At 45.0% G+C, this 14517-nt stretch overlaps 1 protein-coding gene across 2 annotated transcripts in view; it reads right to left on the reverse strand.

Annotated features, from left to right (window-relative positions):
- Positions 1-320: 320 nt before the first annotated feature.
- CGA (glycoprotein hormones, alpha polypeptide) overlaps positions 321-14517 on the reverse strand; it is a 35511-nt gene continuing 21314 nt past the window's right edge. Inside the window, exons 3-5 of one of the 2 annotated variants that reach the window (XM_019496793.2) lie at positions 6010-6116; positions 2068-2252; positions 321-659 (exon numbers count right to left, since the gene is read on the reverse strand). In XM_019496793.2, the coding sequence (XP_019352338.1) occupies positions 585-659; positions 2068-2252; positions 6010-6109 (360 nt within the window). In that variant the 5' untranslated portion in view covers positions 6110-6116 and the 3' untranslated portion in view covers positions 321-584. 2 annotated transcript variants of the gene reach the window in all.

The following is a 14517-nucleotide window of genomic DNA, read 5'->3' on the forward strand; positions in this document are numbered from 1 at the left end:
GAAGGGTCCATTTCCTCAAAAGTATAGTTGACTTTTAATTTAGGAGCATCTTATCTTGCAACCAAGAAAACACATGTGAAAAGAACTAGTTCAAACAGGAGTAATGGGTGACTCAGAGTAATAAAGTACTATGTAAATAGTTATGAACTGATGCCCACAACAGATTCTTCAACAGAAAAAGGGAGAAATAGGAGAACTAACTATAATCTGTCCTAACATAGCAAAGCAAAAGCAATGGAATGTGTTGGACCCCCTCCCTGCAACAATCTTAGAAATTAATCTCTGCAAAAACTTTTGTTTAAAATTACTAAATCATCATATTTAAATTCATACTTTATTTAAAAAATAGATCAAGACTTCTGTTGTCATGCAGATGCTATATTTTCATTCCTAATAGATATCATTACACTCGGTTAAATGCATGATGACGTAAAAAGAAAAGAATACAGCCATGCATCTTGTTTCATGGCGCAATAAGTGCCTTCATCAGAAAAACACAGATTTTACACAACAATACTATCAAAGACAAAAAAGAACAAAACTCCCTTCGCTGTCATTCCTGGTCAGTAGCAACAGGACAGGTATTAAGATTTATGGTAGTAGCAGGTGCTGCAGTGACACTCTGTATGGTTCTCTATCTTCACGTCCTTAAGGGTAATCTTTTAAAAAAAAAATGCACAAAATTACAGTTAACTGCATTGATTAAACAAAATTATTTATGCAATGTGTTTTTGTAACCTTTACATCCTCAATCTTATAGTGAGAGATACCAAATTGGCACCTGAACCCTTCATCGAATAATATTCGCTTTCCACAAAGCAGGGCCACAAAGGCAAGATTATTGACAATGGACTACAGACTTTGAGTACCCAACTCTCCTGTGCCTAACCTGAGATGTATTAAATGGTCTGATTTTCAGAAAGTATTGAAAAAAATCAGGCCTCTCTCAGGTATCTCTAGGTACATGCGCAAAAAGAAGACATTTTAAATTATTGGCCTTTTTTTTTTTAATCTTGCCCAGAGTATATTAGCTAAGTGAGGGAAACCATAACCTGGATAGCTCCATGCATTTTTCATATAGTAACCCAGAAAACTGATTTCCCACATATGTGCACAAGAGTAAAGCAGAAGAAATTCCACTAAATTAAATTAAATCTCACTGAAACAAGCAACAGGAAACTAAAGTCCATGGCTCAGCAGATATGCCCTGCTGTCTCCTAACATAGGCCTAGACAAATCTAATACTAGTATTTCTCAGCGGTGTCACAAAGAATTCACATGGAGGAGAATGTCCTTTGTGCAGAGACCTATTGGGAGAGACAGACAGGCAGTGCACAGAGTTCTTTGGCTCTTCCATAGCTCTCCTCCTTCCCCTTAACCTGGATAAAAACTATGACTCTCGTGCATCCCTGCAAGAGGGTCTGTAGTTATTGAATGTGTTGCCATAGACCGAAGCCAACACCTGCACCTCAAACTTGCCCACTTGAAATCGGCTATGCTGTGCACAGTAGATGTGGAGTTACACTATATATTCACTTATCAGTCACCACAGACTGAGTGGATTGAAGCCTGTATACGTGGCAGCAGGTTACAAGTGAACAGAGGTAGAAATAAAACAAGCTTCACTGGACATACTGTATTGTTATTTTTTTCCAGTCCTTACTATATTATGTCTAGTCCTGTCCAGTCTCACTTGAAGAAGGATTCCTGCCTGTGCAGGAAGAAGCGAGGAAAATCACGGTAATTAGATGCCAAACACACACTGTGTGATATTTAAGGAGAGATTGCATTTCAAGGAGAATTGCCAAAACGTACTCTTGAAGTCAGTGGTGCTATACCCATTTACTAACATCAGCTAAAGAACAGGCTCTCAAACCCTATCCTTTTAAAAAAATTATTCTTAGACTAAAAACTAGGTACTAAGAACATAAATATCTGGGACTTAGTCATCAAATGGTGGTTACATGCCCTACAGCAAGAAAACATTCTCTTCTAGTCACTGACTTATGTTTTAGTTTAATGGCGCATCCTGAAACAAGCTTAAACAGATCTCATTCAAATTCTCACCTTTGTAAAGGCTTTTGCTACACAGCATGTTGCCTCCGATGTAATGTTCTTTGGAACCAGCATGGTCTTCTTTGATCTCATGGGAGTAGGATAAGCCCTTGAGAAACAACATCCTGTGCACTGGTAAATGGGAGCTCCGGGCTTTGAGAAGAACCTGTTTTCTCCTAGCTTGCATTCTGGACAGCCTGTTGTAAAGACGTAAGTAACCAAAGCTACATAAAGCTTATTAAAAAGCCACTGTAATGTTTCTCTACATGCCACAGCTGATTAAATGCTGTACTTTTATTTACATTAACAAGAAAAAAAAATATTATGTGGGTTGTATTGCCTGTCATTCCCAGTTATAAACTAAAAAGAATGGAAACAAATTCTCTAGACTATTCACCACTTGAAAGACCACTGGTATCTTTATTGGTAAGACAAACATTTAGCCCACGCAAATTGAGCCTACAGTCTTCCTACTTCCTTTCCACTATTCCCCTGGAGTGGTGCCTTCCCTCAGCTTCACCCAAACTTTAAAACAAACTGCCTGGGAAAGGCAGCAGCATTTCTATTCAAGCAGTTCTGATACAATCAATTGACTTCATGCCTCATTTTCGTCTACTTGATCCCTGCTAATCTTTCTTCACTCCACAGGTGTTAATGACCCTCTCTCCTTTGTAATGGTCTTGATGCTCCCCTTTGCAAACTAATCCTTTTTTCTGCACTTTTGTTTGTTAGCCATTTCTGGTAATGTCTTGCTTCTATTTCACAATGTTGCAGACAGTTTTTAGCTCTAGCTAAAGCCTTAACTCAGGTGTGATAATATTAACTCAGGTTAATGAGTTAATATTAAAATGAGTTAATAAAATGACTGAGAGTATAGGAGACACTGTCAAAAAAGCTCAAGAAGTCTAGGTTTTGTTTTGTGAATCTGAATGAGGGATGTACATTTAACAGTAATAACTACAAGGCCAATGAAAGAATAGCTTTTGACTATTTTATGCCAGTTTTTTTGCGTTTTCTTAAATTGTACATATAATCTAGCTAATTAATGCACATTCCAGTAAAGTTATATTTGTTTTTGATTTTATCATAAATAGAATAATATAGTGCTAGACCCAGAGCATAATAGTAAAGCTTGTAGTAGCTCTTTCACTAGAGAAAAATGTGTTGAGTTATGTGGTGATACACCACATTATCTGCACCCCCCTTTTCAAAATCCTAGATCTGAGTAGGATTCGGATTCTATTATGTGTGAATAGTACAGTGGTTGCCCTTATACTTGTTAGTCACTTTTAATAACTAAATAACATAAACACACAATTTGCAGTATTTCTTAGACATGCCCTTTATTTACAAGGGCTAAACCCTGTTGCATCATTACATGCCTAATTAGCATTCATGTAGCTGCATAATGGCAATTCTTTGCTCTTATGGACAGTTTGGCTTCCATGTAGCAAAGCTCATCTTTCCCTATTCAGAGGGACAGTGATTCGATTCAGATTCAAATCACTGTCCTGATTCAATTTGACTGAACTGGATCCAAAGATTCGGCGCCGCTTTGGAGATTCATCCATAGACTAAACAGGCAGCAGTTCTCACCATGCTGGACACAGCTGCCTCCAGCTGGTAAGTCTGTTGTGGTGGGTGGAGGGGGGAGGGAAGAAACGTGGGGGAGGGACGGATTGGCGCCGAGACAAGATGCCCAGCTGGGGCAGAGGGGTGCAGGACTCGGGGAGTGGGGCAGCGGGGCATGGGATGTGGGCACAGCAGCAGCAGCGCTGGGAGGAGGGGCTCTGACCTGCTTCTACTAGTCCCCTTCCGCCCGGAGCGAGCCATGCCTGCATCGTGCCCCCCCACCCCTTCCTGGCTGTGCAAGTGGCAGCAGGGCAGAGCCCCCGCTCTCAGTATTGCCACACCTGCATCCTGGTCCCCACTGCCCTGGCTGGGCAAGTGGCAACAAGGCATAGCCCGCTGCTTGCCCAGCTGGGGCAGGGACGGGGTAGGATGCAGGTGCAGCAGTGCTGGGAGCAGGGGCTCTGCCCTGCTGCCACTTGCACCCTTCCTCCCAGAGCAAGCCATACCTCTTTGCAGCACCCCCAACCCTGCCCCGGCTGGGTAAGCAGCAGCAGGATAGAACCCCCACTCCCAGCACTGCCGTGCCCACATCCCGCACCCCCCCACTCCTCCTGGGCTAGTAGCAGCAGTGCCCATACCCTGCAGCCCCCCCACTCCATCTGGACAAATACTGGCAGCACCTGCATCCCACGCCCCTCTGCCCCAGCTAGGCAAATAGCAAGCCATGCTCTGCTGCCGCTTGCCTAGCTGGGGTGGTGGGGTGCAGGATGCAGGTGCAGCAGTGCTGAGAGCAGGGGCTCTGCCCTGCTGCCACTTGCCCAACCCAGGTGGGGGGGGGGGCGTGCAATGCAGGCGTGGCTTGCTCCAAGTGGAAGGGGGCAAGTGGCAGCAGGGCAGAGCCCCTGCTTCCAGTGCTGCCTCACCTGCATCCCACACCCCCCCACGCACAACGCACTGGGTGTTTGTTCACATTAGAACACCCAGTTAAAATTTATGTTCCCAGGTTTCTGCGTGGGGGTTCAAAAATAATATAGAAGAACTTGAGAAGGTACAAAGAAAGGCAACATGGATGATTAGTGGTATCAAGATGTAACAAAACTAGCTGTGCCAGGTGCTAGCCTGCCTGAACTCCAACTCTCCCATACCACCTGCCATGGAAGCTCTTCCGTTTCTCCTCTGCCATGCCTTGATGAAATAACTATTTCTATAGGAGGTATCCCAAGCCTTGGAGTAGTACTGTCCTTTTGGGTCACCTTTGCTCCATCCTTTGTATTTATCTAGACCTCAGCCCTCCTGGTCTTGGCCTACTTCCTCTGGCTGCTACCTTCAGCCATAGGCCTCTTTTCTGGGCTCAACTTCTAAGCAGCAGCTGCATGGCTAAGGCTTGAAGCCCCACAGTCTAGGTTCCAGACTCCCGGGCCCCCAAGAACACAAGCTTAGATCTTTCCCCTTCTGGGTCCACTCAAGGAAAAAAAAACTGCCCCTAGAGTTTCCCTTCCTGCACCTGCAGGCATTGCCCTGACCCACCTGGGAGCTCTGCCTCCTTACCAGCCAGGGCTAGAGTGTCCCCTTTAGAGGACTAGAGTGCCCCTCCCTTTCCAGCTAGCAAGACTTACTGTGCAGCCCAAGCACAGGGTTTGCTCATTCCCTGCAGCCCTGCCAACTGTCTGCCCTTTCGCTGAAATCTTTTCTTAGTCCAACCCCCCTGGGACAATGTTACCGGCCACCACAGGAACCTTGCCTCTTCCCCATTTCACTGCTTGCCAGCCATGTCTTCTCCCTAATGGCCCTTGCAGCTGTCTTTTCCTCCCTTGAGCACTCAACCCTTTGAGCCACAAAAGCCCAACTTTTAAAATGCTGTTGCCAGTCCTGATTTCCATATGAGGAGAAACTAAAGAGGCTGGGCCTATTCAGTTTAGAAAAGAGACACTTGAGAGGGAACATGGTCAGGATTTACAAAATACTAGATGAAAAGAAAGTAAATTGGGATTTATTATTTACTCTCTCTCAATACAAGAACTAGAGGTCACAAAATGAAACTTGCTAAAGTCAATAAACATATAGGGTGTGTTTCATAAAATGAAAAAAAAGATTATTGAGTTGCAGCTGAACAAGGAGGATTTTCTGTTTGTTGAACTCTGGGATAAACAATATAATAGATTTCTTTATGTAAGATGAAATGAGCATAGTGACATTTAAATAAAGATATAATATGCTGTTTTCATTTTAAGTTTATATCACAGAGTGTCATGCCAAGAAATGCATCTGACAGATGAGATTTATGATCACATGTATATAGTTCATGAAGGTTTAATTAATGTTTTTTATTGATACACATCTTATGTTTTTATTGTTTTTCCCTGAATGTTCAAGGTAGCTCACCCTGCATGAGGAACTCTCCATCTGGGAAAGAATGAAGAATATGCAGAAATACTGACAACACAGCCAGAGTGACAGCTGCATACTTGCCACAGTAATCCATAATTCTTCTGCAAATACAGACAAAAAACAGGATTAATGTGACTTGCTTGCTTTATTGTCATTGCATACAGTATTGGCTCCAGAGACAACTTAGAAGCGTGATTAGAAACTGCAAATGCAGTGCATTGATGTTCTTTCTACAGCCTTTTGGAATAAGAATAATAATGAAGCAAAAGCAACAACAATAATATAGTATATGTATAATATATTAATATAATTTTAAGTATGATAACATAGCTAGAGCACATATAATATAAAATATATTATTGTCTGATATTTATAGTAGATTAAGGGAAGCCAGTAAATGGCAATGGAAGAAAAAAAAAAAGAAGCAAAAGCTACTGTCTGTGGCCCAACCAAGAAAAGAAACCTGTTCATGATTTTCAAGTAAAATAATGGTATAATTAGGTTGTACTCTCAGGCTGAAGTACAGATCCTCGCCCCTTCTCCAGTTCCTTTACAAAGGGCCAGATCATCCTAGAGGGACCCTAAAAACTCTGTGTCCAACTGAGAAAGGGTTCCCCTAGTACCCTGTCACAAGTCCAGGCATAGGTGGCATTCCGGCGATAAGGTTTAGAGCATGTTGGGGAGGTGGGAGTGATGCAGTGCATAGATAGAGCACATATAGCAGAAACGTGAGGTAATGCGGCCCCATCCGGCAGCATAGGGATGTTTCCATCACTTCAAAAGCCCCCCACAATATCCACATTATACTGGAGATCTCTTCATCCACTCCATCCCTCCTCCATCTCCCTCTGTGTTCAAGAGTTGTCTGGACAAGCACCTCATTTGTGCTCGTTTGAGCCCAATTACCTCCGGTCCACCTTGATGATCGTACAGGTCCCTTCCAGTCCTACTATTCTACTATTCTTTTTTGAGCAACACAGGATCAGGAGGGCAGTTGAAAGCAGCCGTAGCCTGCTCTCCCTAGGCCGTGAGTTATGTTAGAAGTGTAGCACAGACTGTCCCTCCAAATGTGTTGCTTATCTTTTTTTTTTTTTTAAATAAAGCTTTCACAAAGGAAGAAAATGAAGCCTCAGTTCTCTTTCTATCCTAACTTCAAGACTGCTGTTCTAGTAAGAGTTATAAATGGAAGCAGCAAAAAACTTTTTTTTACTGCAGAGTTTCCTGGATCATCCTCCAAAGCACCTTGTCTGGCTACCATTATATTTTACATGGGCCAAGGCGGACCACGGCTTTAATCCAATACAGCAATTTCTATGTTCTTGTGACAAAATCCAGAAAAATGTTTTCTTGCTGGAAGTCAGACAAGATCAGAGTTGGGTCCATCTGAAATGTGTGAGCCTCACACATTTCTTCAAATATCAGGAGCATTGACCATTAGGTGAACTAATGATAAGAGTTAAAATTGGAACTCTGTTAATCAGAATTGTTGGTTCATAATTTAGAATATGGATCATTTTAGCCATTGTATATCAGCTAGTTCTTTTAAACCAGGAATGGGTAAAATATGGCCTTCAAGCTGGATCCAGTCTGCCAGGCCATTCTATTCAGCCCACAGGGCCCCTCCAAAGACTGATTATTACTGGCCCATGGCTGCCTCTCTAAAAGCTGGCAGAAGGCACTAGTTTTCAGAGGTCACACGACATCAGACTGGGCAGGCTGTGTGTCTACACCTCCGTGGGGCTTGCAGCGCTCCAGCTGGGAGCTCCACATGGAGGCACCAAGCATGACATCGCACAACTCAACAGCTGATGAGTGAGGAGGGAAGCTCCTGCCTACAGTGCCAGGAACCCCAAATGCAGGCACGGAGTCAGCCCAGCCTAGCCCAGTGGCATGAGCTCCCAGCTGTTGTGCCGGGAGCCCCATGGGTTGGCACAGAGCAAGCCTGACTGGCCCAATGGCATGCAGCTCCCAGAAGGAGTGCCAGGAGGTGCCCGTGGCAGCATAGAGCCCATCCAGCCCAATAGCACGTGGACTGGGAGCCATGGGAACTCACACACCATTAGGATGGCTGGGCTTGCTCCATGCCACATTGTGCAGCTCCCAGCACTGCAGCCAGGAGCATGCACCACCAGGCTGGGCCACGCTGGCTGCATGCCTTCATATGGTGCTCCCAGCATTGCAGGTGGGAGCTGCACGCAATTGGGCTGGACCGGGCTGGCTCTGTGCCTCCATATGAGGCTCCCTGCTGGACTCCCAGGATTCAGTCAGAGCCACACACCACCAAGGGGTTCTGCCTGCCATGGGCCATGAACATTCTGAGGGCCCACCGCCTGTTGTTGCTACTGCCACTGGTGCTGGAGGCTGTGCACCACCAGTGAGAGGCATGTGGTGGAGGGGCCCACACCCATTCCCCCACACACACCCCCCCCACACATTCCCACATCCCCTACAGACCCCACAAATACCTGCACACACCCACCCCCTCCCCACAAAAGTCATACCCATCCATGTCATCTAACACCTCCCCACACCCAACCTGCCCCTTCACAAATTCCCACACACACACACACATCCCACACAGCCTCCAACCACACCCCACACACAGTACACAAGAGTTGGGCTCTATTTTGAGCTATTATGGAATCGCCTCTATATACACCAGCAGCTCCCAAGCTGAGGATCGCAACCCCAAACGGGGTCACAACATCAGCAGATGAGGTTACGATAAACATGCCCCCTGAGATTTCTGTGCCAATGGCAGGTGCAGGGCTGCAGCCAGGCCATCCCAGGTCTGGGCAGAAACCACCTCTGTGGCCCAACAGGTGGGTCCCATTATGGCAGTGAGTGCCAAACCAATATGGCCACCAAGGTGAGGCATGGCAGCACTGGCGGCACACAGTTGTGCCCATGCTGCTGCTGGGTGAGCATAGGTTGCTTCAGCTTGGCAGCCATGGTGGCACAGCACTCCCTCTCTCCCATGCCAGGTCATGCCCACTGGGCCATGGAGCCCCTTAGGGGTGGGCATCAGGGCAGGGACCTCCAAGCCTGCAGGAGGCAGCCCACATCCTCTTCCCCTATGGGCACCACTCTGGCAGTGCTGCCCATGGGGGAGTGAATGGGTTGGGAAGCCAGGCTCTGCACTCTACTCTGGCCGCAGCAGCTGCCACCTCCCACAGGGCTCAGGCACTGCTGGGGGGTGCTATGGACCCTGGGACATCTGGGGATGGGGGGCACCTGGGCTTGTAGGTGGCTGTGGGTTGGGAGTGAGGGGCTATGCTGAGGAAATGGGGTCTTAAATGGGGTTATGCTGAGAAAAAAATTGGGAAGTACTGATATACACTATGCAAATGCACATACATCAGGACACAGATGTTTTTTAAATAAAATTAAAATTAGTAGATGTTTGATTTTTAGCATATGATTTGTTTGTTTTCCCGTTCCAAGATGACAACCCCCCCCCTCCCAAAATGTGTACTTTTGGGGGGAAGGGGAGGGATTTCCAGTGCATAGGTCAGGGGTTAGGAGTGGGACTTCCAGTCCCAAGATAGCAATCAGAGGGCAGGGCATCTGTCAAAGGGCGGGGCTACCCTCACAGCCCTCATCAGCTCACCAAAAGTTGTTAAGAGGCCCTTCAGCCAAAATAATTGCCTACCCCTGGCTTTAAACACAGTGCCTTTGGTATGAAGTCTATAATCTTTCTTCTCAAAGGTTATATTTTTGATTCCCTATTCTATTAAAAGACATTCATTCTACGTAAAGTTTTTTTTTTGTTCCACACTCTCCAGAAAACAAGCTTTAACAGACATTTACATTTAAAAATAACATTCTCCACTAGATAAACCTAGCCTCTTTTTGAAGAGAATGGAAATAATTTATATCCTGTGATGAGATAATTGGGAGAAAAGCATTATATATAGGAGAGCTAAGTATTAAATTCCACATCCAGTGCAGTCTGTATAGAAAGTACGTACAGATAGTGCTCTTTTGTCTAATAGGACTCAACCATGGCTCAACATAAGGATTTTATTTCAAGTCTCTTTATGACTGATGCACCAAATAAACTACAACAAAAGAAACTTCATTGCTATTGTAGATGATCCTGTCAGAGCATTTTCAATGACTCTGAGGGCACGTCTACATGTTGCTATATGACAACATTGCTACAGCGCCTACATCCTTTTGGAGGTTCTAAAGCGTGGTACAGTAACTGCCCATACTGCACTGTGCATGCCAAACATGGTTAGATTTTGCCACTACGTTGCCATAGAGGCATGCTATACCAGGGGACTGCGCCACTATGGCAGCATAGCTGCCAAGCACATGTAGACCCACGTGATCACCACATCACAATAGTTTACTATATGGCAACATTGCACATTGTTACATCGCCACAAAGTGAAGTGTAAACACGCTCTTACATCCATAAACTGGGGAGTGCACAGCTACGGCAACATAGCTGCCAATCACATATAGACCCACGTGATCACTATGTCACAGTAGAGTGCTGTATGGCAATGTTGTGCATCATTACATTGCTGTAGAATGACGTGTAGATCCACCCTTACATCCACAAACTAATCCACCATCATGCATTCACACCAAGAGTAAGTCTACAATGCTATCAGTGTCCAACAGCAATGTATCCCATACTGACCACAAAGAAGCATATACATATCCAAGCTAGAACCATAGGTTTACAGGCCTGGAAGATACCACCTGGACCATCAAGTTCAACTGTATGAAGCTACAGGAAACCTGTATTAGATATCAAGTCCACAAGAACACCCCATCAAGCCCTCCCTGCATGAGAACCACACAATGCCCTATAACAAACTTTGTGCTGTTAGTAAGAAAAAGACTTTAAAAGGCTGGCTAACTATCTAAGTATTTGTATAACTGTAATCCAAGTTATTCTTGAGAGGATTTTGTAGTCTGCATTAAATCCATACTGCTGCATCTACACCACTGGCACTAACCAACCTAGCTAATTTAAAGCTGGGGCAGGCATGTCTCCATGTAATGAAGACACTTTAGATTTCAGTATAGACATACACTAAGGCTCAGGTCTTGCAAACAGATCATCTAAAATAGATTCATCAACTTCACAGAACCCTATTGACTTTAATGGGTTTAAGTGCCGCAGTAGGAATCTGTACTAGCAGATCCAGTTGCAAGGATCTGCAAGGAAGACTGAGACTCTTCAGTTTGGAAAGGAGAAGGCTGAGGCAAAATATGATAGCAGCCTATAAAATCATGCAGGGTATAAATAAAAGTGAATAGAGAATACAAGGGTGAGCAGCACCCATTGAAACAAGAGACAAGTTTAAAGCAAGAGGAAATGTTTTTTTACATCATGCATAGCTAACTTGTGGAAGTCGTTGGCACAGGAGGCTGTAGCGGTAGATAGTATAGTCAGGTTCAAAAAGGGATTAGACAAATGAATGATGGACAGGTCCATTGAGAACTATTAATTAGAACAGTCATGAATATATTCTTTGACATCCCTAAACCAACAATGGTTAATGCCTCAGACAGTATGATAGGAGATGGGTTACACTAATCATGTCCTGTATATATACTCTCTCTCTAAAGCAGAGATGTCAGAGTTATGGGCTACAAGTCAAATTCAGTCTGTGGCTGACACAGGGGCCAGGAGTTCAGAAGCAGGGCAAGCGAGGACTGGGTCTGTTGCCTAACTCCGAAGCACAGAGCTCTGTTTGGCATGCATGGTGGCAGCACATTGCAAGTGACTGCTCTATTAAACACCACCACTCTGCTTAGCCTACCACTCACCCTGCTGCTGCTGCCACTCACCTCATCACTGCATCCAGATCCAACCCACTAGGAGCCCTGTGTTCTGGACTTGGCCCAGGGGCAGGGTGCATTTGACACCCCTGTTCTAAAGCATCTACTACTTGCCATTGCCAGAGGGTGTGTGTAGATAAAATGGGGGGCCTAAATTGATGGGCCATCAGAATATTTCATGAAAAAGCCATTGCTAAGTGCATCCAAGAATCTAGTTACATGCTGAGTGCACATAACTAAAACTCCCACCCTATAATATGAGGATAAGACACTGCCTAGGAAAGTCACTTGTGCTGGCAGACACACTGAAGTGGGACATGCCTCCCAGGGAGCATCCAGACATGCTCAGTCATGTGGTAGGTGGCACTGCAAACATGTCTGCAGTTCCACATACTGCACAGTCAGTTTTTCTCCACGCTGCAAGGGCAAGCTGCCCATGCGTGCACTGCTCCAGGTTTTTTTTCTGCAGTTTTCTTTGACCACTGAATATCCAGGGGTCAAAAAAAACATAGGTAAAAAATGGAGCAGTGCACACACAGGCAGCGCCTGTCACTGAAAAGCAGAACCGGGACACCTGGAGCCACGCTGCAGCTGCCAGCCAGGCTCCACCTGGCAGGATCACTGTGGCTGCAGCCCCAGGAGGCCCCCGGGACCCCAGGTAAGGGGCCCCCAGGGTAACTTGCCAAAGTGTTCATGGCACAGGCATTCTCCAGGGACAAGTAGCTGCGGCGCAAGGTGGACCGCTGCTACTTGTCCCTAGGAAACCAAACATCTGAGTGCAAGATGGCTCCATGGAACAGAAGACTGCGAGGTTAACCTGCTAAAGCACTATTACCTGTTCAATGGGAAACCAGCAATGCACCAAACAGGAGGGAGTGCTACAGGCAGAACAGTTCATGCCTTAGCTCAAAAAGAACAAGGGTATGGGAGACTTGTCTTGCATTGTCATGTGAAGCATGAGAGTGAATTGGGATTTTGTTTAAAGAGGACTGAGGAGTAATCCCAGTAGATACCATGAGCTGCATACATGGTCATGCCTGAGTGTAAGTGGATATCTGATACAAACAAGGGACTGTGCTTACTGTTAAGCCACAAACACCCAATGAAGAGGGCACACAGAACAATGAAGCATGTGTAAAGACTAAAGTGATCAATAGCAGAAGGCAACTCTTCAGTCTTGTAAATTCTTAACCTAACCATACAAATAAATTGAAACTAGTTTGTTAATTTTTAATGACTGGAACTACCTGATCATTGTGGATTCCTCAACCAGTTCCTGCGAAATAGAAAGACCGTCTGGAGAACTCTAAAAAAAACAGCAATCAGGCAACTGAAGGTGCATGTTTCCAAGTATGGTATATCTGCTTAGACAGTGGACTGCAGGGCACTGCAGAAGAATTGAAAAGGTTCCACATCAAAAGGGAACTTGAGCACAAGATGTCTCCTCCTGGGTAATCTACAGAGCCGCCACAAGGCAGAGTCAGCTAAGACACTGTTGGCAAAAGCCACATGGACAGGTAGGGATCAGGCAAAACATCAGGCAGTCCTGATTACTACAATAACCTTCCCAGAGACAGGGTAGTAGACTAGCCCAGAACCCAAAATCTGCTGCTCAGGAATAGTCTATTGCAGGATGGAGGAATGGCTGACAGTACCACAATGAGATGGTGGTAAAGATCAGTTCACTACAGTGGACTGTGTACTACCAAACTTTGGGCCCATCAAGTCAACAAATGGTACACAAAAGACACAGTAAGTTCCTAGGGGGAAAGTCATTAGTTGTTACCAAAAAACTGTTAGGAAGAAAGATGTGGAAACTTGTATGGAATTTGGAGAGAGGAGCACAGGTTGCTGGAAAAAAGGTGTCTGGAGAAGGCACCAAAAATCCAGGGCATGTGCAAATGGCATGAATGCCAGCTACAGGTACTATACCTCTGCAGTAATTCTTTTAGCAAAAAGCAAATGAGTTCTGGGAACATGGCACCCACATGTTATTCCACAGCAGGCAGTACATGCCAAAGGCAGATGTGTTGGGAGCAGGCTGCATGATTACAGTAGAAAGGCTGTTGTAAATTGGATGTATTTTAGATGAAGTGCTACATTTAGATAAGGGCTGTCTCATGCCTTGTCTTCATGTTAGACTTAATTCATTTTCAACTGTTGCTTTTCCTTTAGTATACTCACTTTCATACACCTGCACATCTCTCTCCACACCACCTGGTAAGGCAGTCACTGAACCAGCCACTGAGATATAGAGCTGACTAAAGTTAGTTTATTTTATATATTGCTAATTTGAGAGAATTACTGTGAAAACATGCAGAACTATGAAGAATTTGTTCTCCAGTCCCTTCCTGATCACTCATTTGTGAAAATTATCTTGCTCCCTAACTGTGCTCTTCCCCCAGACTGAAAGTGATCTATCTCTTCAGATGCCACTGTTAAGCATTCTCAGATTACATTGTTTCCCTACTTGCAGCTCTCTACCTTCATCCAGCTCACACCACTGCTTTGGAGGAAGTTTCAGCCACACTGTGTGATGGTACATCTCAGCAGGTGCTGGTTGTTCACAAGATCAAGTAGACCCTGCACCAGTGAGGAGAGAAGCTAAAGAGGTGGCGTACCAGAAAGCCAAGGATCAGAAAACCTGGTCCTGTCTTGACAACCTTTAAATTTTATGATGAAAGAGACTGTACTCTG

The sequence above is a fragment of the Alligator mississippiensis genome, chromosome 1 (assembly GCF_030867095.1).
Source record: "Alligator mississippiensis isolate rAllMis1 chromosome 1, rAllMis1, whole genome shotgun sequence".
Taxonomy (NCBI): domain Eukaryota; kingdom Metazoa; phylum Chordata; order Crocodylia; family Alligatoridae; genus Alligator; species Alligator mississippiensis.